Source organism: Budorcas taxicolor, chromosome 5 (genome assembly GCF_023091745.1).
Source record: "Budorcas taxicolor isolate Tak-1 chromosome 5, Takin1.1, whole genome shotgun sequence".
Classification (NCBI taxonomy): Eukaryota; Metazoa; Chordata; class Mammalia; order Artiodactyla; family Bovidae; genus Budorcas; species Budorcas taxicolor.
In genome coordinates, this window is record NC_068914.1 from 82,950,512 (window position 1) to 82,978,305 (window position 27,794).

The 27,794-nt window shown below is 37.1% G+C and overlaps 1 protein-coding gene across 4 annotated transcripts in view; it reads right to left on the reverse strand.

Moving 5' to 3' along the window:
* Positions 1-27,794, reverse strand: part of PPHLN1 (periphilin 1) — a 169,795-nt gene that overhangs the window by 83,564 nt on the left and 58,437 nt on the right. For 3 of the 4 annotated variants that reach the window (XM_052639978.1, XM_052639976.1, XM_052639979.1), the window contains 3 exons: positions 13,280-13,491; positions 5,424-5,480; positions 2,575-2,654 (listed from right to left, as the gene is read on the reverse strand). In XM_052639978.1, coding sequence (XP_052495938.1) covers positions 2,575-2,654; positions 5,424-5,480; positions 13,280-13,491 — 349 coding nt within the window. The remainder of the gene's footprint in view (positions 1-2,574; positions 2,655-5,423; positions 5,481-13,279; positions 13,492-27,794) is intronic. The other variant, XM_052639977.1, reaches the window with a different exon arrangement.

Genomic DNA, 27,794 nt, shown 5'->3' on the forward strand with positions numbered 1-27,794 from the left:
TCTGAATGTTCCCCAATATGTCTGCCACCAGTGTCCATGTCTTCAGGGTGAGCTGCAGCTGCTCCCTGCCTCTCCAGGAGATTCTCCAGGACCAGCAGGTAGGTCTTGTACAGGCACCTATCAAATTACTTCTTTTGCACTGCATCCTGGTATGCATGTGGTTTTGTGTGCCTCCTTTAAGAGTGAAGTGTCTATTTCCCCATCTCTGTGGGCCTCCTGCAATTAAGTACTGCTGGCCTTCAAAGCCAAATGCTCTAGGAGCTTGTCTTCCTGGTGCCAGAACCCTGGGCTTGGGAGCCTGATGTAGGACTCAGAACTCTTACTCCTGTGGGAGGACTTCTGCAATATAATTATCCTCCATGGGCTGCCAACCTGGAGGGTATGGGATTTTATTCTATTGAGTTCATTCTTCCTACCTCTCTTGCTGTGGTTCCTTCTTTATGTCTTTAGTTGCAGAAGATCTTTTCTGGTAGGTCCCACTCTTTCTCATCAATGACTGTTCTACAGAAAATTGTGATTTTGCTATTCTTATGAGGAGATGGGTTTAAGGTCTTTCTACTCTGCCATCTTGGCCTTTCCTTAGCATGAGTAAGTGGCCATATGGGCAAATGAAAGCATCCTGACAGACAGATGCTGAACTCCTTCCAGTGCTGACACATGGGCTGAATTTTGTGCCTAATGGGAAGCAGTTTATGATAAAAAGATTCTTAAGCAAGGCTAAACAAAGGGGTGCAGAGCTTCCTTGTACTCTCGGAGTTGCCATGTACTCACCCTGTTTTCATTTACTTTGCTTATATACATGGAAGCAGACTGCTAGATGATATGATAATTATGGTTTTGTTTTTTGTTTTTAGGAATCCCTATACTGTTTTCCAATTTACATTCTCACCAATTGCATACAAGAGTTTCTTCTTCTCCATATACTCTCAAACATTTGTCATTTGTATACTTTTTGATGACAGCTATTCTGACTGGTGTGAGGCAATAGCTCATTGTGGTTATGATTTGCATTTGTCTAATAATTAGCAATGTTGAGCATCTTTTCATGTACCTATTAGCCTGTACGTCTTCTTTGCAAAAATTCCTATTCAGGTCTTCTGCCTGTTTTTTGATATTAAGGTGTATGAACTATTTATATATTTTGTATATTAAGTCCTTATTGGTCATACCATTTGCAAATATTTTTTGCAAATATTTTTCCCATTTTGTAGGTTGTCTTTTTATTTTCTTAATGGTTTCCTTTGTTCTGCAAAAGCTTTTAAGCTTAATTAGGTCCCACTTGCTGTTTGATTTTATTTCTTTTTTAGTGTCTTCTATATGTAATACCATATAATCCAAAAATAGTTAAAGTTTTACTTCTTCCTTTCTAATTTAGATGCTTTTTATTTCTTTTCCTTGCCTAACTGCTCTGGCTAGGACTTCCAATATTATGTTGAATAGAACTGGTAAGACTGGGCATCCTTATCTTGTTCCTGATCCTAGAGTAAATGCTTTGACAATGATGTTGGCTGTTGGCTTGACAAATATAGCCTTTATTTTGTTGAGGGATGTTCCCTCATGCCCTCTGTTGACTTTTTATCAAACTATATTAAATTTTATCAAATATGTTTTCTGCAAAGATGCTACTATGATTTTTATCCTTCATTTTATTAAGAATAAATACACTACACTATCACACTACACTATCAATCAGCATCACACTGATTGATCTGCAGATACTGAACCATCCTAGCATGCCTAGAAGAAATTCCACTTGATCATGTGCTGATGAATTTGACTTGATAAATTCTGACTAAGAGATTCTGCAGAGATATTGGCCTGTAATTTTCTTTGCTTGTAATGTCCTTGTCTGGTTTTGGTATCAGGATAATGCTGGTCTCATAAAACAATGCTGGAAGTGTTTGATCCTCTTTTATTTTTTGGAAGAGTTTGAGAAGAATGGGTATTCTTAAATGTTGGGGAGAGCTCATCAGTGAAATAATTTGAGAAAATTATTTAACTTCGAATGGAAACATACTTACCTACATCACAGAATTTTTATATGAATTTATAACAGAAGAAAATACATGATATATTATCAAGAATCAAGTAATTATACAATAAATGTCAGGTCTCTGTTAGGTCACTTCCAAAATCCATGGAATTCTCCAGGCCAGAATATTGGGGTGGGTAGCCTTTCCCTTCTCCAGGGTATCTTCCCAACCCAGGGATCAAACCCAGGTCTCCCGCATTGCAGGGAGAGTCTTTACTAGCTGAGCCACAAGGGAAGCCCAAAATAAAAGCATATTCTCTCAAATACACACCATCTGAATATTCATTCCCACTCAGGTGTCAAGATGAGAAGGCATACAGTAAGTACTAATTTTAGCATAACCTGTGGAAATAATTCCGTAAGAAAACTGTTCATTTATTCTGGTGGCTATTTTCCAGTTATGGTTACTTAAAACTCTAGAGTTTAATGCAGCAAATTACCCCCATTAGGTATGACAGTAAAGAATAAAAGCACTGTACTAGTCAGTCTATCTCATCCACTTTGTAATCCTTCTTTAAATTAACTTTAGAAATACAACAAACCTTTGATGAAGGAACTGCTGAAGAACTTGAGGGTGAAGTGTCTCTTGATGTTTTCAAAGGCTGAACAGGTCTTTCCTTACCTATATAAGAAAATATAAAATACAATTTTCTAGCTCATTTGGTTTCAACTAGACTGATTCTGTAAGTAAATAAACAAAGGACAGAGGTCATATATTTATTTTAATACTGAAATCTTTATTACATTATTAAATTAAATTTGTTACTATCTAAATCTCTCTTATAGGCTGGGCACCGTTGAAAATTTCAAATAATCTAGAACTAAAGGACTGTACACATGATGGCAGTCTAGGTCATATCAGTGCCAGTTAGCAAACATGGGACCACAGAGAAGACCTGACGAAAGGCAAGACCACTTTAAAATTTGCCTCCTCTTCCAAATTCTGAAAAGCTAACTTTTAATGCATCACACACAATAAAAATCCAATGGAGGTTATTATATAAATACTACAAAAGAGAATTAGCTAACTATTAGCTAATTATGCAGAAGCTCAAGAGAAAGACATATAAGGAATTTAGCAGGTATTTATGAAATGTTTAAAAAATAAAAATAAAAACTAGAACACTGTAATACAGTACTGGAGAAGGCAATGGCACCCCACTCCAGTACTCTTGCCTGGAAAATCCCATGGATGGAGGAGCCTGGTAGGCTGCAGTCCATGGGGTCGCTAGGAGTTAGACACGACTGAGCGACTTCACTTTTACTTTTCACTTTCATGCACTGGAGAAGGAAATGGCAACCCACTCCAGTGTTCTTGCCTGGAGAATCCCAGGGACGGGGGAGCCTGGTGGGCTGCCATCTGTGGGGTCGCACAGAGTCGGACACGACTGAGGTGACTTAGCAGTAGCAATACAGTACTAATCCAGTACCTGATATAAGTGCTCAAATATATATTAAATGATTGATAATAAATCCATATGAGATAAAGTCACTAGCTTTTATCTTTAGTCACTTCAGACACTCCCAAAGTGCTCTATGTATATATTATTGCTTTTATGGAAATTTAAGCCAGAAAATAAATTTAAATATTACTTTAGCCAGTTCAACAACAACAAAAAAAAACAACAAAAAAGGTTTAGCTAAACATAATTTTTTAAATAACAGTGAGCTGTTAATAATAGAAAAACATTTCATTAAATTGACTATATGTCAAATGTAACATAAATCCTCTGCTTTCAAGGGCTAGGAAACTTTAACTATGGAGAGAAGAAAAAGTAGCACCAAGTTTGGAGCGGCACAGAAATTGGTCAACGCTGGATAGTGGGTTAAGGCCAGGAAAGCAGTCAAGAGCAAAAGCAGAGACAAATGACCTTCAAACTGAAGCAAAGCCAGCTTCAGTCAAAAAGCCTCCTAAGTTCTTCCTGCTGTGGTCACAATAGCTAAGTAAGGACCTGGAGGCTCAAGGGCTTCCAACTACCTGGAGAAGTAGTAAATAACATCTCTTTCCAATGTCCTGAAGACCTGAAAAGGCTTTCTCAAGACACCCCCACACCTCTCCCCACCCACAACATGTGCATATGTGTGAAGATATTTTTGATCGTCTCAAATGGGTGAGTGCCATTGGCACATGACAAACAGAGGTTAGGGATGCTGCTAAACATCCTACAAATGAACAGAACAGACCTCCGCAATAAAGAATTATCCAGCTTCAAATGTTAATAGTGCTGAGGTTGAAGACTCCCCTGCTATAGGTACAGTACTCCAACTCTGAAGCTCCAATAGTCTTTTTTATAAAGACAGAATTCTAGAATCTTTTAACTTGTGGTACCATTAAGAAACTTTTATACTAAGCAAGTTTAAAAGTTCTTATAGACCTTAAAAATCAGAAGTAAAAGGATACCAATCATCACTATATCCCCAAATGACTAAGAACATGGTTTATTCAGTCATTCCCTACTGAATTTCCACTGTACATGGCAAATCCCACATCATAATGTGACAATGTCAGTCTATCCCATTGCATCTAAAACTCCTAGAGAAGCTTATTTTTTTTCTGAATACCCAAGGCCTGCCTTAAAGGAAACAGTAGATGCTCAAAAATTGGTGAAGAGATTAATTATTTTTCTACCCTTAGGACACAATGACCTCTTCAGTGTATTCTGATAAATATTTCCTTCAAAGATGAAGAACTGGACCAATCAGTACAGCACACTATGTTAATCAAAGGCATAATTACAGGCTCAACTCTGGCACACACAGCTAAACATAGCAAAAAAAACAAAAAAACTTTCACAAGCAGCTGTTAATCTCTTATTTAGCATTTCCTTTACAAATAAAACATCAGCACTACAGGTATGCCAAGTATGATGTCAAAATGTTGTCTTAGGATCTCTCATCATTTTAGCTGCATAAGGCTAATTTAAGCAGATTTCAACCAATCTCACTGTGCAGAAGCAAAGGAATACTGAAGGATAGGGCAGTGGTTGATCAAATATCAACATATATTCACATACACCAGTTACATGAAGGGAAAGGACAGGCAAGAAGCAAAGGATAAACGAAAAAGAATGATACAGATGGCAGCAGAAAGAGCACAGAAACAAAAAATAGAAATGTCCTGACCCTACTGCTGTTAGATTCTGTCTGCCAATGTCTCTTCTACAGATCTCAACCTCCTCTGAGGTGGCTGCTTCTAACCAGGAATGGGCTAGCCTATACAACAAACCCACTTATCTACCCAAATCCTACTATGTGAGTCTGCTGTTGTTCAACTCTGGTTCCCACAGTAGACTAACGGAAGAGTTTATACACTTTCCCATTTCTATAACCTCTATCAATTATAACCCCCCACCCTTCACAATCCCAAATCAAAATCTAGCTCAAAACTCACCTCTTTCTGGCTTTCCTTCGTTCTGCCGTTTGTAGCAGGCACCAGTACGCACGGACTCTAGGGAAAGGTGGGCAGGGAGGAATTAACACCAGCACCTCTGTGCCCAGGAGGAACAAGAGAAGAACCCAGAAGTAGGAATAACGAGAACAGGAACTTCTGAGCACTTTCTGGTAACCCTAACATCTTTCCTACCCTGTCTTCACATTGGGCTGCCTGAGCAAATACCACTAAAGAGAAATAAATAACAAAATAGGAGAAAAACTGTTAAGATTCGGTCCAACAATGGGGAATGAAAACGAGGCTAACCAAGGATAGCATGGCCAGAAAGTCATGAAAAAAGGACCCTATGATAAGACACCAAAAGTTAGAGACAGGTATCACACATCTTACTCATCAGTATAAGCATCTAATCTAATCTCCTCCATAAAGTAAATATATAAAGGATTAAAGAATGACACCAAAAAATCAAGAGTGAAAGATGAATCACCCCTAGAAATCAAAAAAGACACCTGAGAAAGTCTTCATGGTGCATCATACCAGCTCCCTGGTCATACGATGACTACCTGCAAGTAGCTGTTCTGACTTGTTCTCTATTACAAGTTCTTAATAGTTTGCCGTTTGCTTTCATGCCTTTGTACTTTTCTGTCTGTCATCCTATTTCTTCTAACCTTTCTCTCTCTTCTTTGTTGGTTATTACTCCTTAAATATGAATGTTCCTCCTATCCTCAATCTTTTTTGTTCTGTTCTTATTTGGCTCCAATCAATACTAAGGAAACAAGACAAATGTCTCTCAACTCTTTTCACTCATACTTCTATATTTCTAATGGAAAGAATGCTACTCTGTAGGTACTTGGCCATTACCTCAAATTCATCTTACATGTGATCTTAGTAAGCAGAAACTAACTCCTACTTGACCATGTTGGCAATAGGACTCAATACATTCCTGTCTTTGCTGTGACTTGCAAAAAAAAAAAATAATAAGTTCTAAAGTAGGATGAAGGAAAGAAATTAGGAAAGAAAATTCTAAAGTTGGCAATATAGAAATCAAAATCCCAGTTAATATGTTAGTGAGTGAAAGAATAAATGGTGAGTAAGAAAATGAACAAGAATTTCAAATACTGGTTCCACAGACTATAAAGTTCTTCCCATGCAGGTGAAATAAAAGCCAAAGAAGCAGCTCAGTGTTCCAACAAACACCTAAAAGTCTGTAAGAATTTAACAATATTCACTGTCTCTTTGAATATAGTAGCTGTAAATCTGATATGATCTTTCAGAAACATACTTTCTTGCTCATGTGTTCTGATGAAAGCAATGATAAACTTAACCAGACTCATCCAATCAAGCACTATTAATTATTGATAACCCATATAGGGACAAAATACTTTGCTAGGGAAAAATTTTTTAAGTATCGCTGGAGAGATAATAAAGTTAGGGCTGTATCTTGCAAACTATTAAATGCTTTGTACAGTGCCTGATATAAGAGTAAAATCAGATACTTCTGAAAGTCTTATCAATAAAAAATAAACAAGAGCACTGGTAGTACATTCATCTCTCCTTTGATACCTGAAGCTTTAAAAGAGAAATTAAGATATGAACAAATGAAGATGTGATGACTACAAAGATGCTAAGGAAATCATTTTTCTGAATCATGGATGAAGATGTGCAAATTTGGGGCTCTCGGTTAAGGAAGAACATGATTTCTCAGTGATCTACTTGTTTATTCAAGAAATTATGAAACAAGGAATTCCCTGGCAGTTCAGTGATTAGGACTCTGTGCTTCCACTACAAGGGGCAAAGGAGTGATCCTTGCTTAGGATCCTACATGCCATGTGGCATGGCCAAGTAAAGGCCATGAAACAGAAAAACGGAGGAGACACAAGAAAAATGATCCTTGTGGTAAAGGCACCAAAAAGCTACAGAAAAAACAACCAAACAACCACAAGGGTAGAGAAAGCTCTATACCACTACTGCTTCCCCAAAATAACCAACTTTTGGAGGTAAGAGATCCAACCAGTTAAAATTAAGACATATTAACTATGAACACATTGAAGTGAATTTCCAAAAAGTATGGAAGTGTGCTACTGGTAGAACATACAAGCCCTAAAACAGGGATGCTATATATGTCTACACACATGAAAATGCCATTATTTGACTACTGTTTCAGAACCTCCATCATTCAGGTAGGTGCCAGGAAAGCTATAGCTGACCTCCTAGGATTCACCCAGAAAACTCACAGCCAAAGCTCTCTTGTGATTAAACCACAGGTTCTCAGACAAAAAGAATATACTGTGGAATCTAATTCAATAGCACATTTATAGCTTGGATCAGTTAAAGAGTCCAAGATTAAATTCCATGTGAAACAGCTCATACCAATAATGCTTTTCTACTTTCATCCTCCCAGCAACTTCTGCCCACTCTTCAGGTATCACCTAAAATGTCTATTCCCATGGAATGACCTGTCTCCTTCTCTAGATATAAACTCAGAGGGCGAGGACTGGATCTATCTGGCTTGGCAAATCTTTTATGTAAAATATATTCTTGTTGAATGATTTTATGAGTTATGTTCAGTTGCCAAGTTGGGTCCGACTTTTGTGACCCTATGGACTGCAGCACGCCAGGCTCCTCTGTCCTCCACTATCTCTGAGTTTACTCAAATTCATGTCCACTGAATCAGTGATGCTTTCCAACCATCTCATCCTCTGCTGCTCCCTTCTCCGTTTGCCTTCAATTATTTCCAGCATCAGGATATTTTCCAATAAGCCAGCTCTTCACATCAGGTGGCCAAAATATTTATGAGTACTGAACACAAATAAAGTAACTTTCAAGCTAAGAGACACTATTATATTCAGCGTGTAAGAAAATAGGTTCCTACTGTGTAATAAACATGATCTGATGTAAAGCCTACTTCCATGTTCCCATTACTACTCTACACCTGCACAGAAAAGCCTTCTTTCTAAAGGCAGAATTAAATCTCTAAATTTCATTGGAATTTCAGCTATTATCCAAAAATTCGCATAGACTTCCAAATTCGTTCACAGCCAAAAGTCTTAAGATGTGTCTTCTTTCTTGTTAAACTGAAGTTTAATAATAGAGTCTAATTTCCAAAGATACTCTTCTCAAAATAGTGTTTTTAATTTCTGTACATTTTCAGTTATCATGGAAGATGTGCTTTCAAAATTAAACAATGCTTAACACTGTCTTTCTTTAAAATATCTTCCATTCTTAATAATGGCTGCTGATTTCAAGAAAATAAGGGGAGACTAGACCCAAAGTCGGAGCTATATAAAATCAGATACAGACCAATGAAAGCAATAAACCTGTAAATCTTCCACAGTAATGACACCTAAAAAATTCAACCAAAATGGCACATGGTGGTGGTGGTTTAGTCACTAACTCGTGTTCGACTCTTGCGACCCCATAGTCTGTAGCCCACTAGGCTCCTCTGTCCATGGGATTTTACAGGCAAGAATACTGGAGTGGGTTCCCATTTCCTTCTCCAAGGGATCTTCCTGACCTAGGAATCAAACCTGGGTCTCCTGCATTGCAGGCAGATGATTTACCAACTGAGCTATGAGGGAAGCCCCAAAGTGTCACATAGCCTGATTCTGTGTGATGGTAAAGGCGGATTCTTTACCATCTGAGCCATAAGGGAAGTCCAAAAATACTGGAGTGGGTAGCCTATCCCTTCTCCAGGGGATCTTCCTGACCCAGGAATCAAACTGGGGTCTCCTGCATTGCAGGTGGATTCTTTACCAACTGAGCTATGAGGGAAGCTTGATTTATATATATGAGCATCACTGGTAATTTGACATTAACCTGCAGCAAATGTTTAGAACAAATTAACATAAAGTTTGTAAGTACATACAGGATCATCCCTAGGAATCACAACAGATTTTACACAACAAAGCAAAGCAATCTTTATGTTATTGTTTCCAAAGAGGAAATGCTTTGTGATTCTCAAGTGGAAAAGAAAAAAATATGGGGGATCACAAATGGTTGAGTAATAGCAAATCATTTAGATACATGGTCCACAGAGGGACGTGCCTAGAGGTTTCTATATTAGGAATTATGCTACTCAAATTAATCACTAATGATTAATACAGAACATAAAGTATACTTCATTTATGGATAAAACAAAACTGCTTTTATCTGCTGTTGTACACAGAGTCACTAAAGAGATTTTAAGACCTTTATGGAAGAGAATTGTAAGCCAAAGTTAATTAAATGAAAAACAGCATTCCTAGATTATTTTTATGTATTAACCACAAACAAACAACTGTACCTGAAAAAAGTATAAGCTGCAGGGTTTTTCTTTTTCTTCATATTATTATAATATATGTGAAAACGGCCTAGATTGCAGTTGCCTACAGTTTCAATAAAGGCCGGTAACACAATATGGTTGACAAAAGTTCACTTCTGGCATCACAACTTAAAAGGAATAGAAAGAAAATTAGGAAAGTAAAAGGTATGAAAACCATGTCGAATAAAAGGAAGCACTGAAGGAAGTAAATATATTTAAATCTGGAAAAAAAAATCAAAGAGATTATGATGGTACTTTTCAAATTTGCAAAAGATTCCAACATAAATAGAAATATCTTTATGGCTCTAAGAAAAATAACTAGTATTAAGTAGCTGTTACAAGAAAAGGTTTTAATTTTTTTTAAATTAGTTATATAAAAACAGAAAGGCTGGCCTGTGATGTAGAAAACTTCATGGGAAGTACTTTAACAAAAAGTCTCCCATACCAATATGGGAGACTCTGGTGTTATTATTAACACTATTATCCTAAACAGAAGGTAAGTAGCAAGAGTATAAGATAGGAAAACAATGGGATTCAGCAGAGAGAGGGGAAAGAAAAAGGAAATAAATAACAAGAGAGAGTTGACAAACAGGGAATGTGTGGTTATATTACTCAGAATAAAAATAAACTTCAAGTAAAAACATAAATGGTATATATAACAAAACAATTTTAACTATAACAGTATAATAACAAGGGAAAAGGAAATGAGGCTAACCAGGACAACCTATGCTGTTAACATGTAAATATGAATGATAATAAGGAAAAAAAATATTATCATATATCATAGTCACAGCTATGATCAGGTTAGTCCACTTAAGTTATGGGCAGAAAATTCTTAAATATGAACACAAGATGCAGACAGTTTGATTTATGAAGATAATCAGCCTATGGTAGTACAAAGTTCCATAGGATTTAACTCAAAACACTAAGAAAAAATTTAATTAACATGTATGGACATGTGTGCACAAAACAGGAAATAAACAACTGAGATGAAAAAGTAACAATCATTGTGACTTATAATTAAGCACATAAGAGATACAGTAAATGAACAGAAGAATTATGAATAAATAGTCATAAAATGATTGCCATGGACAAACTATCAATGATCATTAAAATGAGTAAAATTTCTCTACAAAGTATGAAAAAAAGCAAAACATTATATGTTAAAAAATTAACAAAATGAGAGCATACGGAATAAGAAGTTATTTTTACCTGTTACAGAAACATTTAAAACCTTTGTCAAAATTTCAATTTCCATTGGAAAACTAAATTAACCCACTACTGGTAAATTAGCCCAGTTTAAGTGACTGATAATTGAAGGACCACATTTCTCAGCCCTTTTTTTAACTTTTTGAATAAACGCAAGGTACAACCAATATTTGGGAGATGTATATTTAAAGCAAAAACCAGTACCACAAATATGTAAAATAACAATTACTTTTTCCACTTATTGTTTAAAGTAAGACTTTGTTAACTTTTTGGAAGATTATCTCATGTAACTCTTCTGAAAACTATTTAATAAAAGGAGTAAAGAAAAACATTGTAACAGTTCAGCCCCAATAGCTGAGGAATCAACCAAAGCAATCTGTAAACAGAATGTTCCCAGGGAAATAACTTTTTTTCTTGACTGAAGAACTTCACTTTCAAAGTTAAATGACTTAAGAAAATAAACATGAAGGCATTAACAACGTTGTACACTCTCTTTCATTCAATTCACACCAGATTTTAGTCTCCCAATTTTCTGTCATCTTTCCATCATTGCAAGATATTAAACCTATTAGACCTGTAAGGATGGGGAAAGCATATTAGAGACACACAGACTGGAGCATCACATTGTGGCTCCATATTGCATCTCAAGATTTCAGAGTTTTGGCCACTACCTACCAGACCAAATGCAGATTGAAGATACTGCCCTAGAAATCTGTTTTAGAGGAAAAATGGAAAAAACAAGGCTAATTCACCAATAATTTAAATAACTTAACAGCTTCACTACAAGATCTAAGGAAGGATCTCCAGCTTCCACTTTACTAGTTTTGTTTAAAAGGCTTCAAATCTGTTTCTAAAGACACTGTCTTCCTCTTAACCAAATTACTAATAGATCTGGATTTAAGTCATACCCATCTAAAAACATATATCCCTAGAAGGTATCTTACATCTGTGCGTGTCAGCATACATTAGACTTAGAGGCTGTTTATCTCCTTGAAGGGTAAGGGGAGAGGAAGGAAGTGAAGGAAAGGAGAAGTTACCAACTTTTAACACTGAACTCCACAGTAAAACTTTCAATTACCTGGAACTAGTTCAAGAATATTTTAAGCAATCAGGCATGTGTTGAGTCACTATAGTTGTTTTAAAACCTTCAAATGGGATTCTTACCTTCCGCAAGGCCATTCATACACATATATCCAAAATATGTTTTTTGGAAGCCCCACTCTACCTAGCTCTGGAAATAGCAGACAAGTGATAAACGTTTGTTAAATACAGGAATCCAGCAACAGCTACAATGGAGATAATCTAATGATCTTAAGCAAAGATTGTTAAACTAAAAATCTTATTATTTGAAAAAAAAAAGTTAAAAGGAAGGAAAAGAAAGAATAAATTTCTGATTTCTGTATGTTGGCTTATAATTCCTTCTACCTAGAAGATACTTCTCTAGTTGTACAAGTCTGAAATAAAAGATGAGTCCAAATGTCATTTCCTCCATGGCATGTTCTTCCATCCCCAGAGGGAGAATCTCTTACTTAGACCTGCTTATGTCATGTTAACTCATTTGCAAAGTATCAAGTCTTACATCAAAGTTATACTTCACATGTCACATTTATATACTGATAAACTTGCTATTAGTTGTGGGAAAATACATATACATTCTAACTCCTTGGTGACAGGGACACTGTTCTAACATAACACTCTGGATATAGAAGGCATGAGGAACTGTTTTGTGAATGAGCACAACTGCAGGTGGTCAAGTCAAGAATGATAAAACAGGAACATTTTACCTAGGAAAGTTGCTTCATTTATTTATTCCAACCAATACTGAGCAACTGGGCCGGGGTGGCATGCACTGAACGCCATGCATGTCTGGGTACTTCAAGTTAAAAAAAAAAAAAATTTGGACATTGGCAAAGAATGAATCGAAGGTAGGTTTTAGCTCTAAATTCTGTAAGGCTATACCTTATATTCAGGGGAACCACTAATATTTTTCGTGAAAAATATAAATGATTTCCCCTAGTGACAGAGGTTAAAGGAGGTTGGATCAACCCAGGAACTAGCAGAACATATAGGAGCGTGTGACTCACCAACGATTACAAACACACCTCCTCTACACCGATGCTTCACTGAAGAAGTGAAAGATCATGCGGACTGCAACGTGAAATGGTTCCAAGCCGTGTTATGACATTCATTATACTACTCTACTTTTCTGTAAGTTTGAAAACTTTCAAATAAAGAGTTAAAAATAATATACATATCTAATAACACATATAATGCTATCTGACTCGGTATACTCTGACTGCTGGAGGCTACAAAAAAAACAAAAAGGAGAACTCTTAAAAATACATACTTCTATGTTGAGGCTGATGGAAAGAATAAGTTTTGCTTCTTTCTGGAGAGTAACTTCTACTGCTGACACTGGAGCCAGATCTGCTGTGTGGAGAATCCTTTCGGCCTACGGGTGATTCTCTGAAAATAGGAGTGTCTCTTTTATGAGGTGACCGGTCTCTCACATAATGGGAGGAGTAGAAATTTTTTCTTCTAAAGCTGTCTCTCATGTCCCTTTGAAGTAAAAATAAATAAGTTAATTATATATTGTATTCTCCATACATAAGAACAAATAGCAAAAGATCTGGTCATACACTTTTTGTTGTAATTTTTGTTCCCTTTTTCTACAATCACCTACCTTCTGAAATCAGCCAATAAAATGAAGCTTTATCAATAACATATTTAGAATGCAGCATTTTTTTAGTGTGGTTAACCACATGGTTATGTGCAAAAGTTACTTATTTTAAGCAAGCACAAAAATTTATACATGTGAAAAACATAGTCATATAGTTTCTACTTCTGTTTGCTACTAACAACACACCACACAGCTACTACTCTATCAAAGACTGCTAGAAAATGCCAAAGATTTCCCCAGTGAGACAGTTCTTGGCCTATTATCCTCATCTAAGCATAGCATTCAACACTTCAACTGGTGCAATTCCCCACTACCCTGCCCCATGGTAATCTGGCAGCGTTTACAGACACTTTTGTTGTTACAGTTGGAGAGGAGGGAATGCAACTAGTACCAAGATGCTACCAAAACGCTACGATGCCCAGAACAGCTCCCACACATACAGAATAAAAAATGATGCAATCCAAAGTGTTAACAATGCCAAGGCTGAGAAACCATGGTTGAGAAACCTTGCTCTCTGAATTTATAACAGAGTGTTGCCTGTCTCTAAATACCAACTTTTTGTATCACCTTTACTTATACAAGTTAAATTGCCTTATTAAGCAATATCATCAACTCAAAGCAGAAAGCAAGGCCAAGTAATAAAGATTTATAAAGCAAAACTATCATTAAAACATCAAAGCAAATCAAAGTTAATAAAACTATTGAGACACAAGTTTCTATTTAAAAAAACACTTGGAGTCAAACAGGTTTTAACTGAAGATTTAGCAAATATACCTCCATACTGAAATTAAAGAACATTACACTCTAGACAGAAGAATGATAAAAAGATGAGCCAATTGCCATAAAATTTCAAATGCTCAGAAAATAATTTCAGCATACTGACTGGTAGTCCTTAATCTGTAACCAGATTGTTGTCATTAACTATTAATACCCAAACTATATTGTTTTTACAGATATAATGAAGCTCCTCTGTGCAAAAGTAGAAAATAGTTAAAACTCATTACAATAAATGAACTCAGACAAAATATTAATACTGAAATAAGCCACTAAAACTATAGGAGTCATAGCAAAATCACTGAGAGCTGACGTAAGTAGCTATATATGTATTACACAGACTTTAGGAACTACCAGGGGCTGAGGACCCAAAGGTGAACCACATACATGTAGCCCCTGCCATGATGGAACTCTCAGGCTAGTGGGAGAGGCTGATACTAAATGTACAGACGAAATGTGCAGCCAATAGTGTGTGCTGGGAGCATTCTTAGTCCAGGCAAGAGGCAGTGGTGATTTAGATACGGTGGAAGCAGGGGAAGCATCACAAATTCAACATACACAAGAAAGCAGTTTTGTAGACTCAGTGGGACAAGGTAAATGTTTGACTTTTGTGTGTGAGAGATGGTGGATGCCAAGATGATATCATATTCTGGCACAGTGGATTACTGAAATGAGAAAGCAGACCTGAGAAATAGGTACGGAGTAGGAGAGCTACATTTAGATTCAATCATGCTATCTTTCAGATGCTCGTGTTAACAGGCTGGTAAACAACTACAGATATTGGTGACAAGACCGGAAGAGGTTTCTGGTTATAATTATAAATTTGTCTGTAAATAGGCAGCATTTAAAGCCTCTGGTATAGATGAAATCAAAGGATAAAAAGCAGAAGGCCTAGAATCCAAGGCTAGAAAACTACCACACTGAGAAGGATGGGCTGTCTGAGAAGAATGGGAGAGTGAGAGGCCACAAGAACATGAGGGACAGAAGAGCGAGTGAGCAGGGAAGGAAAGGGAAGAGTGCTCCAAGCAGGAGGATAAAGGTTTCCCACAGTGAAAGTCAATGAGCTCCTCCTGACAACTCACTCAGGAAATGGAGAACAACAAGGCCACATTCAGAGGAAAGGCAGCCTGTTTTCTCTGGAGGGAAAGGGAAGATGAAATGCTGACTTACAGTTTCCTAATCCTGACACCAGATGGCAGTAAAATCACAACAGCACAATTCAGAGCCATCAGTGGCTTGGGGTGGCTAAAGACACACATGGGGGAAGTCCATGTCAGATTTTAAAATCTCAGAGCAGAATAACATCTCTCCCCTCCTTCACACCAACCTCTCCTACTGACCATCAGATTAAACAAAAACATCACAGTAGGCATCATCTACCATAAGTATATGGTACTACTTTACCCAAATCATTTATGCACATGCATATTTATACATATTTTCTCATATCTATATATCTATGTCCTAATATATAAAAGGCACTATGTAAAATTATTCTAGCTCTAAAGAAGCTCAGTATCTAACTGTGGGGATGGGGAGAAAATGTTTCAGAATGTTGTACTATCATTCAGAAGAGAAGTATATATTAATAGATGAAAAACTGACCAAGAAGTCTTTAGGAAAAGTTAAAATATAGATCAACAATGTCTAAGAGAAACATAATAGGCCACAAATGATGTAGTAAGAGTTCAAAACTAAAGAGAAACAGGTGATTTTAGCAATATTTTACTTAACCCAATATACTCAAAATATTATCAACATGTAATCAATATTCTAAAATTTAGTGAGATATTTTATATTCTTTTTCATCTTACATCTTGAAAATCAAGTGTGTATTTTATATTTACACAATATCTCAGTCTGAACTGGCCACATTTCAAGTGCTCAACAGGCACATTTAGCTAGTGGCTCCGATACTAAACAGCACAAATTTAGATGTTTGGGAAAAGCAATCCAAGTTTCAAGAAAAAGCAGAGAAGGATTAAAGGATATGCAAACAAGAACAGTGAAAAGTTTAAAAGGCTATAACTTAAAAACAAAGGAAGAAACTTTCAAAAAGAGAAAAGATAGTTAATATCAAATACTGCAGAAACTGGAAAAGATCTTCGAATTTAAAACCTAAGAGTCACATGACCAGTGAGTGGGCTGACCAGTGAAACTCTGGAAACCAAATCAGACTATAAGAAACTATATCTACTAAAGGGATTAAACCATCACTTTTCTTCCAAAAAAAAAGTTTGGCAGAAGGAAGAAGGAAGAGAAATTGGGACAATGCTCTGAGAAAAGGGGCTAATCTGGATATATTTGGAAAGTGAAAGTCGCTCAGTCATGTCTGACTCTTTGCGACTCCGTGGACTATACAGTCCATGGAATTCTCCAGGCCAGAAATACTGGAGCGGGTAGCCTTTCCCTTCTCCAGGGGATCTTCCCAACCCAGGGATCGAACCTAGGTCTCCCACATTGCAGGTGTATTCTTTTCCAGCTGAGTCACAGGGGAAGCCCGAGAATACTAGAGAGGGTAGCCTATTCCTTCTCCAGTGGATCTTCCTGACCCAGGAATCGAACTGGGGTCTCCTGCATTGCAGGCGGATTCTTTACCAACTGAGCTCTGAGGGAATCCTGGATATATTTGGAAGCTGAAGGGAAAATGCTAATTTCTTATAGAAGGAGAAACGGATAATCCAAGACCATTTTAGGTAACTGATAAAGAAGGAGCCAAAAATCACCAGGAAAAAATGGGACAAGGGAACTAAGTAGAAGAGTACAGCATAAAGGAAAGAAGAGAGAACACGAAAGGACACAGAGGAAAATTCTCATTTCAAGAGAAAGCATGAGAAATCTGTCTTCAGAACTTCTTTACCTCAGTAACATACTTCTGTTGTTTATGCCACAAAGGTGAAAGTCACTCGGTAGTGTTCGATTCTTTGCGACCCCATGGACTTCACAATCCATGGAATTCTCCAGGCCAGAATACTGGAGTGGGTAGCCTTTCCCTTCTCCAGGGGATCTTCCCAACCCAGGGATCAAACGCACATCTCCCACATTGCAGGTGGATTCTTTACCAGCTGAGCCACCAGGGAAGCCCGAGAATACTGGAGTGGGTAGCCTATCCCTTCTCCAGTGGATCTTCCTGACCCAAGAATTGGACTAGGGTTTCCTGCACTGCAGGTGGACTCTATCAACTGAGCTATCAGAGAAGCCCTAACATATTTCTAAAAGTCATCAATACAAAGTAAAGAAAGTAAGGACATGAACAGATGCTTAAGGCAGAGTGGAAATTATTTGTCCTTTGGGGAAAAGTATTAATTTGAGCAGTGTTTCTCAAAGTGCAGGTCCCCAGACATGCACTGCAACCTTGAGAAGGTGACAGAAGTGCAAATTCAGGGCATCAAACCACCTACTGAGTCAGAATCTCTGAAAGTGAGACCAAGCATTCAGGGCTTTAACAAGGCCCTCCAGATGATTCTGAGGCACACAAAATTTTGAGAAGGACTGAACTAGACAACCTCACTGACATGTCAGAGTTGTTTACATACAACTATGGTATCTCTAAGTCAAGGAAGCATTACTACGAACAAACCTAGTGGTGTGATGGAATTCCAGTTGAGCTATTTAAAATCCTAAATGATGAAACTGTTAAACTGCTGCACTCAGTGTCAACAAATCTGGAAAACTCAGCAATGGCCACAGGACTGGAAAAGATATTTTCATTTTAATCCCAAAGAAGGGCAATGCCAAAGAATGCTCAATCTACTGTACAACTGCATGCATTTCACATGCTAGCAAGGTTATGCTCAAAATCCTTCAGTCTAGACTTCAGCAGTATGTGAACCGAGAATGCCAGATGTACAAGCTGGGTTAAGAAAAGGCAGAGTAACCAGAGATCAAACTGCCACCATTCACTGGATCATGGAGAACACAAAGGAATTCCAGAAAAACATCTACATCTACTTCTGCTTCACTGACTAAGCTAACGCCTATGACCCTGTGGATCACAAAATGGTGGGAAATTCTTGGAAAGAGATGGGAGTACCAGACAACCTTACTTGTCTCCTGAGAAACTTGTATGCAGCTCAAGAAGTAACAGTTAGACTGGGATATGGAAAAAAGGACAGGTTCAAAATTGGGCAAGGAGTACAACAAGGCTGTATATTGTCATCCTGATTATTTACCTTCTGTGCAGAGTACATGACATGAAATGCCAAGCTGGATGAATCATTAGCTGGGATCAAGACTGCTGGGAGAAATATCAACAACCTCAGATATGCAGATGATACCATTCTAATGGCAGAAAATGAAGAAGAACTCAAGAGCCTCTTGATGAGGGTGAAAAGGAGAGTGAAAAAGCTGGCCTGAAACTTAACATTAAAAGAAAGAAGATCACGGCATCCCATGAAGAAGATCATGGTCCCATTACTTCATGGCAAATAGATGGGGAAAAACTGGAAGTAGTGACAGAATTTATTTTCCTGGGCTCCAAAATCACAGCAGATGGTGATTGCAACCACAAATTAAAGGACATCAGCTCCTTGGAAGGGAAGTTATGACAAACCTGGACAGCATATTAAAAAGCAGAGATATCAGTTTGTCAACCAAGATCCATATAGTCAAATCTATGATTTTTCCAGTAGTCATGTATATGCATATGAGAGTTGAACCATAAAGAAGGCTGAAAACTGAAGAACTGATGTTTTCAAATTGTGGTGCTGGAGAAGACTCTTGAGAGTCTCCTGAACTCCGAGGAGATCAAACCAGACAATCCTAAAGGGAATCAACCCTGAATATTCATTGGAAGGACTATTGCTGAAGGTGAAGTTCTAATACTTTGGCCACCTGATGCAAAGAGCCGACTCATCGGAAAAGACCCTGATGCTCGGAAAGATTGAAGGCAGAAAGGGGCGGCAGATAAAATGGTTAGACGGCATCACCGAGTCAATGAACATGAATTTGAGCAAAGTCTGGGAGACAGCAAAGGACAGGGGAGCCAGGCGTGCTGCAGTCCATGGGTCTGCAAAGAGTCAGACACAACTTAGTGACTGAACAACAATAACAAGTCAAAAACAGTAACTCAGAGCTCATGACAGAGGCAGAACATTTTTCATTGATGACGATTCTAGGGTTTTGACCATGCCAGTGGACAGCTAAACAGAAGAGTTGAAAAACACAAGACTGATGTTAGTTAAAAGTATCACCAAATCAAAACAGACAGGGATGGAGAAGACTGTATGCCAGAAACTATAATAATCCAGAAACAAGGAATTTGTTGTTGTTTAGTCACTAAGTTGAGCCCAGCTGTTTTACGACCCCGTGGACTGTAGCCCACCAGACCCCTCCCTCGGTCCATGGGATTTCCGAAGCAAGAATACTGGAGTGGGTTGCCATTTCCTTCTCCTGGGGATCGTCCCAACCTAAGGACTGAACCCATGTCTCCTGCATTGGCAGGCAGATTCTTTACCACTGAGCCACCAGGGAAGCCATGGGGTCCTGAAAATTCATCAGAGAGTACAGAGACAAGGACAGGTGGTACAAATGGAGAAGCTCATAGATGACATTGCAACTGTGGCTTGCAGGAGGTAATAAGAAGCAAGAAGTATGCCTAGAAGTCATCTCAAGAACCAATGAGTTAGGAGGGAAGTGGTTTCAACTTGTGAAAGTTAGGTTCCTATTGCAGAAAACAGATGGAAAGAACAGCAGAAAATATATCAGTTATCTCATTTTTAATCTTCCCTCAAACACATGGACTATCAAGTTACAAAATATTTTACCAAACTTTGAGAGAACATGGGGAAGAGAGTGACTGATTCCCTTTCTTTTAACATATGCCATGACAAATTCAGATTGACTAAAAAGCTAAATGTTTGTAAGGAAGGGATAGGAAAAAAAGACCTGTCTGTCTGTACGTGTACCAGTCTGTCTGTCCATCTCTCTCTCTCCATATATATAGATAAAATAAATAAGTCTATAAGAAGAAACTACTGTGTATCAAAATACTAAGTTTATATTACATCCAAAAAAAGTGCCTAAAGTTGAAATTTAATTAGATTTAAAGTGACTTTCCAATTAAGGGTGAAAACTTCAACATCAGATGGCAGTATCTTAAATATTATTCTTTAATAATTTAATGAATGCTGACAAACCACTGAAGAAGTTTTCTGAAAACACCAATAAGAACTAGATGAAGGATATGAAGGTAAATCAATGGAAGACAAATAAATACGTCATCTAAGTAAATATTTAATGCAACTCAAGTTATTTTAACTTTTTCTATCAAATATGCAGATGATCCTGACCAGTTATGAAAATTAGGGTAGTGTAGATAAACCTCATCATGAATAAAATACAATTTGGGTTGGGCTGGAAATTACTAGGGACTTAATGGTCCTAAAAGAAAAATACTAATCCAGTCCACAAAACAGGGTTAGACTTCAAGATCCACACAGAAAGCAAATACTAAATAGAGCTGAAATAACAAACTTTTCTGTTAGAATGCCTTTCTCATCTTTAACAATAAATTTCCTTTCTTTTCCTCTATTTATACGTCTATAAAAATCCTTGTCTACGCTCAACCCAATGTGACCAAATGCTGCAAAATACTTCTAATTTCTTCTTTTTCTTGTCATAACACCTGGTTAATTTAGTTTGTACTTGGTTTCAAATGTCAGCCCAAAGAGTTTCTGAGAGAAAAAAGTCATGACTATCAAAACAATCCAGTTATCCATAAATAATATACATGTGTTAATGTGTATCACTAGTGCAAGTGACATTAGTTTTATGAAACAACTGAGTCCTAATTTTCTTAGATTTTTGTCACCCACTATAATTTATGACAAATTTATGAGGTTAAAAATGGATATACAAAGGCTTGGTGTTTTTTTTTTTTAATTATGATAATATGGCAAGGACAAATTGAGCAACCTTGTATCTTTTACCTTATATTGAAACAAAACCCTTTCATAGATTTATTTCTATTTCTTTGATGTGAGAATGTAATGAGTCTTTAAAGCATGTAATTCAACAGAAAATCAACAATGCTTTCATCTATAAACCTATTCCTAATAAAATCCAGGAATTTTTCCTTTACAAATGATTTCTATAATGTGACTGTACTATTCATAATACTAAAGTTTTAAATTTTGATTTTTAATTAGAAATTAGTTAAGCTTTTTTTTTCTTTTATTTCATTGATACTTCCTATTTATCATGTGGGAGAGCAAAATATTTCCCAATTATTTAGGAAATCACTTTAACTACTATTAACAATTTATATAACTAAATATTTTCCAATGTCAATATTCTCTTAAGTTCCCCATTTTAGATTTCTAAAACTGATCTTCCACTACTTAATGCCACCTCCCTCCAACACCAACCTTTCCAATCCAAAAAGAAACCTTTAGCTAATCTTTTACAGAATAATTAAGTTGCTGTAATTATACTTTAGAGAGGAAAAGCAACCTATAGAAACAGTTTCCTGATGCTTAATGTACTCATGTGACTAGTAACAGCTATCATTATTGCTCTGAGAATCCAATACTGTAAATGCAGGAAAACCTATTTATCCAGGTTATGAATATGAAAAATACTCAAATATATGCAAGAATAAAAAAGGATTTATTTAGTGAGGCTCCTTAGTATACACTAATGGTTCTCAAGTGATGGTGCTTTTGCTCCTACTAGGACATGTGGCAATATCTGAAGACACGATATTTCTGACTTACAACTGGGGATAGTACTAGCATCTAGTGGGTAAAGCTCAGGGGTGCTGCTAAACATCCTACAAAGCATAGGACAGATCCCCTACAATAAAAAAACTGCCCAGTATCAAATGCCAATAGCGTCAAAGTTCAGCAATCCTAAGTCAGACAGACACATGTACAAACACACTCACTCCCTCATAAATTTATCAGTCGAAGAAACAAGAAAAAATATTCAAGAGCTTTCTTGGAAACAATGAACAATTCTAAAATGTTGCTTTATAATACACATAACATCAAGCACTAAAGTTTCTTCAATTCTCCTATTCAAATTATGTTACATTTTCAAGTAAAATATTTTCTACTCTATTTTCAATCTTTTAATTTACATACAGTCCCACAGATAAGAGCACAGGCTCTGGAACAAGCCTGTCAGGATTCAATCCTGGTTCCATCATTTGGCTACGATGGGAGAGGTCTGAAGTTACTTAATCTCTCTGTGCCTGTTTCCTCATCTATAAAATGGAAATGATGGGACTAAAAGGAATAATGCCTACAAGCATACATAACATGTATCATATGTATTAACTCTCTAACTCAAATTAAAGAAAAAACAAACATTGACAATCCCAAGCATTGACGACGACGTGAAACACTGGATTCCACATACAGGAATATAAACAGGCGCAAAGCTGCGAGCTCTCAGTCCACAAATCACCACATGACTAACAAATGCACATCACCATCAGTGACCAATCACACTGCATTTTTCAAAGGCTTTTGGATTGGTCACCATGTATGTGTTATTCAGTTCACAGGCAAAAAACAAAGATGTAGTTTTGTTGCCTTCTTGTGCCGAAAAAACAGAAAAAGGTGTAATGGTAGGAATGGAATTCAAATTGAATATAAATGGAGTTATGGAAGCAATAAGTGACCAAGGGAATGTTGACAGTGTTGCTTTCAAGACAGGCACTGGTGTATTCACAACTACTGTATACAAAACAGATAACTGATGGGAACACACTGTACGGCACAGGGAAACCTACTGGGTGCCCTGTAACGGCCTATACAGGAAGGGAGTCTGGGAGTGAGTGGATATATGTATATGCATGGCCACTCCACTTTGCTAGACACCAGAAACTCACACAACACCGAAGATTAACTATACTCCAAAAAAATTAAAAATAAAAAAAATAAAAGGACTGACAACACCAAGCATTAACAAGGATGTGGAGCAACTAGAATTCTCATACACTGCTCGAAGTAATGCAAAATAGCCACTTTAGCAAATAATATAACAACTTCCTATAATGTTCAACACATACATACCATACAACCCAGAAATCTCACTATGAGTTTACACAAGATAAATAAAATTCTGTGTTCACTCAAAAGAAAAAAAAAGATACGAAGCCTGAGGAAAAATGGTAAAGGCAAACTTACTGATGGCAAACAAGGAAAGGGACTATGACAAAAAGGATAAAGATGTCCCAGAGGAAGTGAGGCTAATAAGAAATCCACAGTAAAGGAACTCTCAGATATTTCCAACAATGAAAATGCAAAGGATAAAATGTTGGAAACTGACGCAAACTCAGAACGCAGTATAACAATTCATCAAGGCATAAAAAAAGATGCTTCGAGGAGACAAACACTGCCAAACTACTCATGATAAGTTTTTGACAAAAGTTTCTAATGTTTTAAATTACAGTGTATTAAATGAATATTAGTTTTACTTTGACAAAAAGTTTTTACAAGTTACAACAACTATAATTATTGTCACTGACTATTAAGATTGCTGTAGGTCAGAATAACAATCACCTTTGAACAGGAAGAAGAAAGCAACTGAACAGAAGCATGAAAAAGCTGAGATGTAAGTAAAATTCTCTCTCTTAACCTGGATTGTGGTTACACTTACAGTTCACACTGAGCTATATACCTTGATTTATGTACTTTGTATATGTTATATGCTCTGATGTTTTTTTTAAAGATGTTTATTGTCCTCTAAAAATATGACATATAAAAATATAGCTGTCACTTAAAATGGTATGAAAGGATTTTTTTTAGAAAGCAAACAGAACTTTTATCTTTCAAAAAAGAATGTCCATTAATGTTTATTTTAAGGGAAAACAAATTGTAAGATCAACTACTGTCTAAAAAGCCTTATTATATCTTAAGGATTTCTTTTGAACACTCATACAGCATACTTACTCGCTCAAGAGAAGAAAGCCCTGTCAACCACCACAACCAATGTGGTGTTAGGTAACCATCTCAGAGGATCACCAAGAAATCTGTGCAACAAGATTAGCTTCCTCCACCTCATGATACTCTCTGCAAAGGCAAACCTTTCCCTACATCGTGACTGGGAAATCATCCAACTTATATTTCACTGTGATCTACTTTTTCATTATTCAGAAAAATGCTGTACCTTAACAAAGCAACTCAACTTTTAACAATGTTTCCAAATACAACTCTCTTTACCTGATCTGCAGGAAAGTCAGAGAACAGATTCAAACAAAATCTCTTTAAATAAAACAGTTTTTTAAATCCTTTGTAATAAAATGTAAAATATAAAGTTTTTTTCTCCCACAGTTTTTCTTAAATCTTTAGTGCCTGTTATTATATGTATGCAACCAAATGCTATCAAATGACTAGTGAATAAGCAAACACAAAATAATTAGGAAAATTTTAAGTGTTCCATTGCCCTTGGTTTAACAGCTTGTATTTTGGTAAACTCACTCCTGGCTTTAATTCTGTACCATATATTTAACAGATATTTTTTACTAATAAAATCTTTGATGTATTTTTTTAAATAATTCTATTTCATAGAGTTTGACCTAAAGATAACATTAGTTCGAAGTTTACCCCAGTTTTTGCTCCTTCAACAAAATACCACTACTACTTTAAGAAACACTTAAAAAAAAAAAAAAAACACTTTTAGGTCCAAAAATGAGGAACTAAATTCTAACTTGACTTTTGAAAAAAATCTAGAAAAACTGCACAAAAACACTTGATTTTTAGCAATCTGCTCAGTCATCAGAGCGGAGAAGGCAATGGCACCCACTCCAGTACTCTTGCCTGGAAAATCCCATGGATGGAGGAGCCTGGTAGGCTGCAGTCCATGGGGTTGCTAAGAGTCAGGCACGACTGAGCGACTTCACTTTCGCTTTTCACTTTCATGCAATGGAGAAGGAAATGGCAACCCACTCCAGTATTCTTGCCTGGAGAATCCCAGAGACAGAGGACCTAGTGGGCTGCCCTCTATGGGGTCGCACAGAGTTGGACACAACTGAAGCGACCTAGCAGCAGCAGCAGCAGCAGTCATCAGAGAGCTAAGAATGAAGCAGAATTATGGACCTACAAGAGAAGTAAGAAGCCCAGAGAGCTAAGTCTGTCTTTTGGGGGTTGCTTTTGCTTTTATGTATCTGCCAATTTCAAATACATCAGATGAAAGGATGAAAAGCTAAGAAATAATTTTGACTGCTTCATAGGATTAGGATAGTACATAAAAACAGAGTTCAGATCTTACCAAAGAGGGCTGAAACTACTAAGGCCTACACAATGAGCTGGGTCAACTGGAAACAGACTAGCCTGGCTTTATATAACCTAAACTCCCTACAGTAAGACCCTTCATCTGAAATATAAGATTTCTGTGTTCCTGAATATTAATTAAAATTCCTTCAAATCATTTTAGATGGGACTTTCAGGGTGGGGCAGTAGATGGGAGTCCACCCACCAATGCGAGGAACACAGGTTCCACCCCTGATCCGCGAGGATCCCACATACTGTGGAATAGCTAGGCCCATGCACCGCAACTGCTGAGCTCGTGTTCTGGAGGCAGTATGCCACAGCTACTGAAGCCCATGTGCACAGAGCCTTCCTGTTTTCTTCTTCCCAGCATCTGCCTGCTGGATGCTGAGACCAGGGTAACCTTGGAAAATGCTACGTGTAGAAAATGACAGAATGGGAAAGACTGTATGGAGCAGAGCTCCTCCTGGCAAGTGCAGTGAAGTGAAAGTCGGTCAGTGGTGTCTGACTCTTTGCGACCCCATGGACAATACAGCACACCACAAGTAGAGATTAGCCTCTGCTCAACCAACTGGAGAAGACCCATGTGCAGCAACGAACACGCAACGTAGCCAAAAATAATAAATATTTTTTAAAAATTATTTCAGATATAAAAATCCCATTTTGACAAGAAAATCTAAGTACTTAAAATCACACAAGCAAAATAAATCTAAGATGGACATTCTTAAACACAGAACTATTTCCTGAAGCACTGTATAAATTAAATTCACATATACAACTGTCATTTAGGATACAGAATGCAAAACAAAATCTCTAGATGGATTGTCATTAGTTCACCCCCAAAAAATTAAAAGGAAAGAACAGACTGATTGACAGAAATATCACCATTCTATTTATACTTTTTTTTTCTATCGAAATATGTTAGCTCCAGTACTCATTCATAAAATTCATCAATATGGGGGACTTTCCTGGTGGTCCAGTGGTTAAGACTCTGTGTTTACAATGCAGGGGCACAGGTTTGATCTCCGGTCAAGGAACTAAGATCCCGCATGCTGAGAAGCATAGCCAAAACAAATTTTTTTTAATTACTCAATATCAGTACAGTATAATCATTTTTATGCAAGAATCATCCTGATTTTAAGAAAGAATTCTTAACAATTCTTTAACAATGAGCCTGAAACATGCTGAACACAACAAGATACTGGGAACTTGAGCATGTTTTAATTGAGAGTTCATAATTCACAGGGTAAAACTTTGTACTTAAGACAAACTTCCATTTACTGCAGAAAGAAAACTTACATCAAAAGCTTTCAAAACTATAAAGTTTTAGTGAAAGTGAAAATGTTAGTTGCTCAGTCCCATTCGACTCTTTGTGACCCCATGAACAGTAAGTAGTCCACCAGGCTCCTCTGTCCACGGAATTCTCCAGGCAAAAATACTGGGGTGGGTAGCCATTCTCTTCTCCAGGGGATCTTTCTGACCCAGAGATCAAACCTGGGTCTCCTGCACTGCAGATGGATTCTTTACTGTCTGAGCCATCAAGGAAGCCCTTATAAAGTTTCTAGTTACATTGAAAATGAGGATATCAACAAATATAATGAGCGCAATAAAAAAGAGCCCTTGAAGAAATAAATGTAAGTACAGCTAGAATGCTTACTATGAAGTCTCCCCCTGCCCAAAATCATATATTTAAAGGAACTGATACTTTTTATTATCAAAAAAGTATATAACTTGAGAGTTAGGAAATATCTTTGGCTGCATCACAAACATTTCAGCCGCAATGCTGGAAAAGTGCAGGAGGCAAAGTCACCTAGAGAAGGTAAGACAGGAAGAACAAACGCCCTATAACACTGTTACTCAACATGTGAACCTGGAACCAGCCGCTCTATTTATTACTTTGAATGCTGGCTTCAAAAGCAGGTTTATAAAGTTCAGGATTCTCATCTGTTAACATAATTCCAGCCCCTCACACCAAACCAGACAAATTGTGATCAACCTCTCAGTTTCAACAGATGTATGTTTACGGGTTAAGAGCAAAAATCATGCAAAGCAAGGGGAGGGGAGAAGAGGGAGAAAGAAAGCAAGTTACCTCTTATTCAGGACCTCACGTTTCTTTCCCACATTTAACACTCAAATATTTCACACAAAATACCGGCTACTTCTAGTGAACAGGATCTTCAAAAAGGAATTAA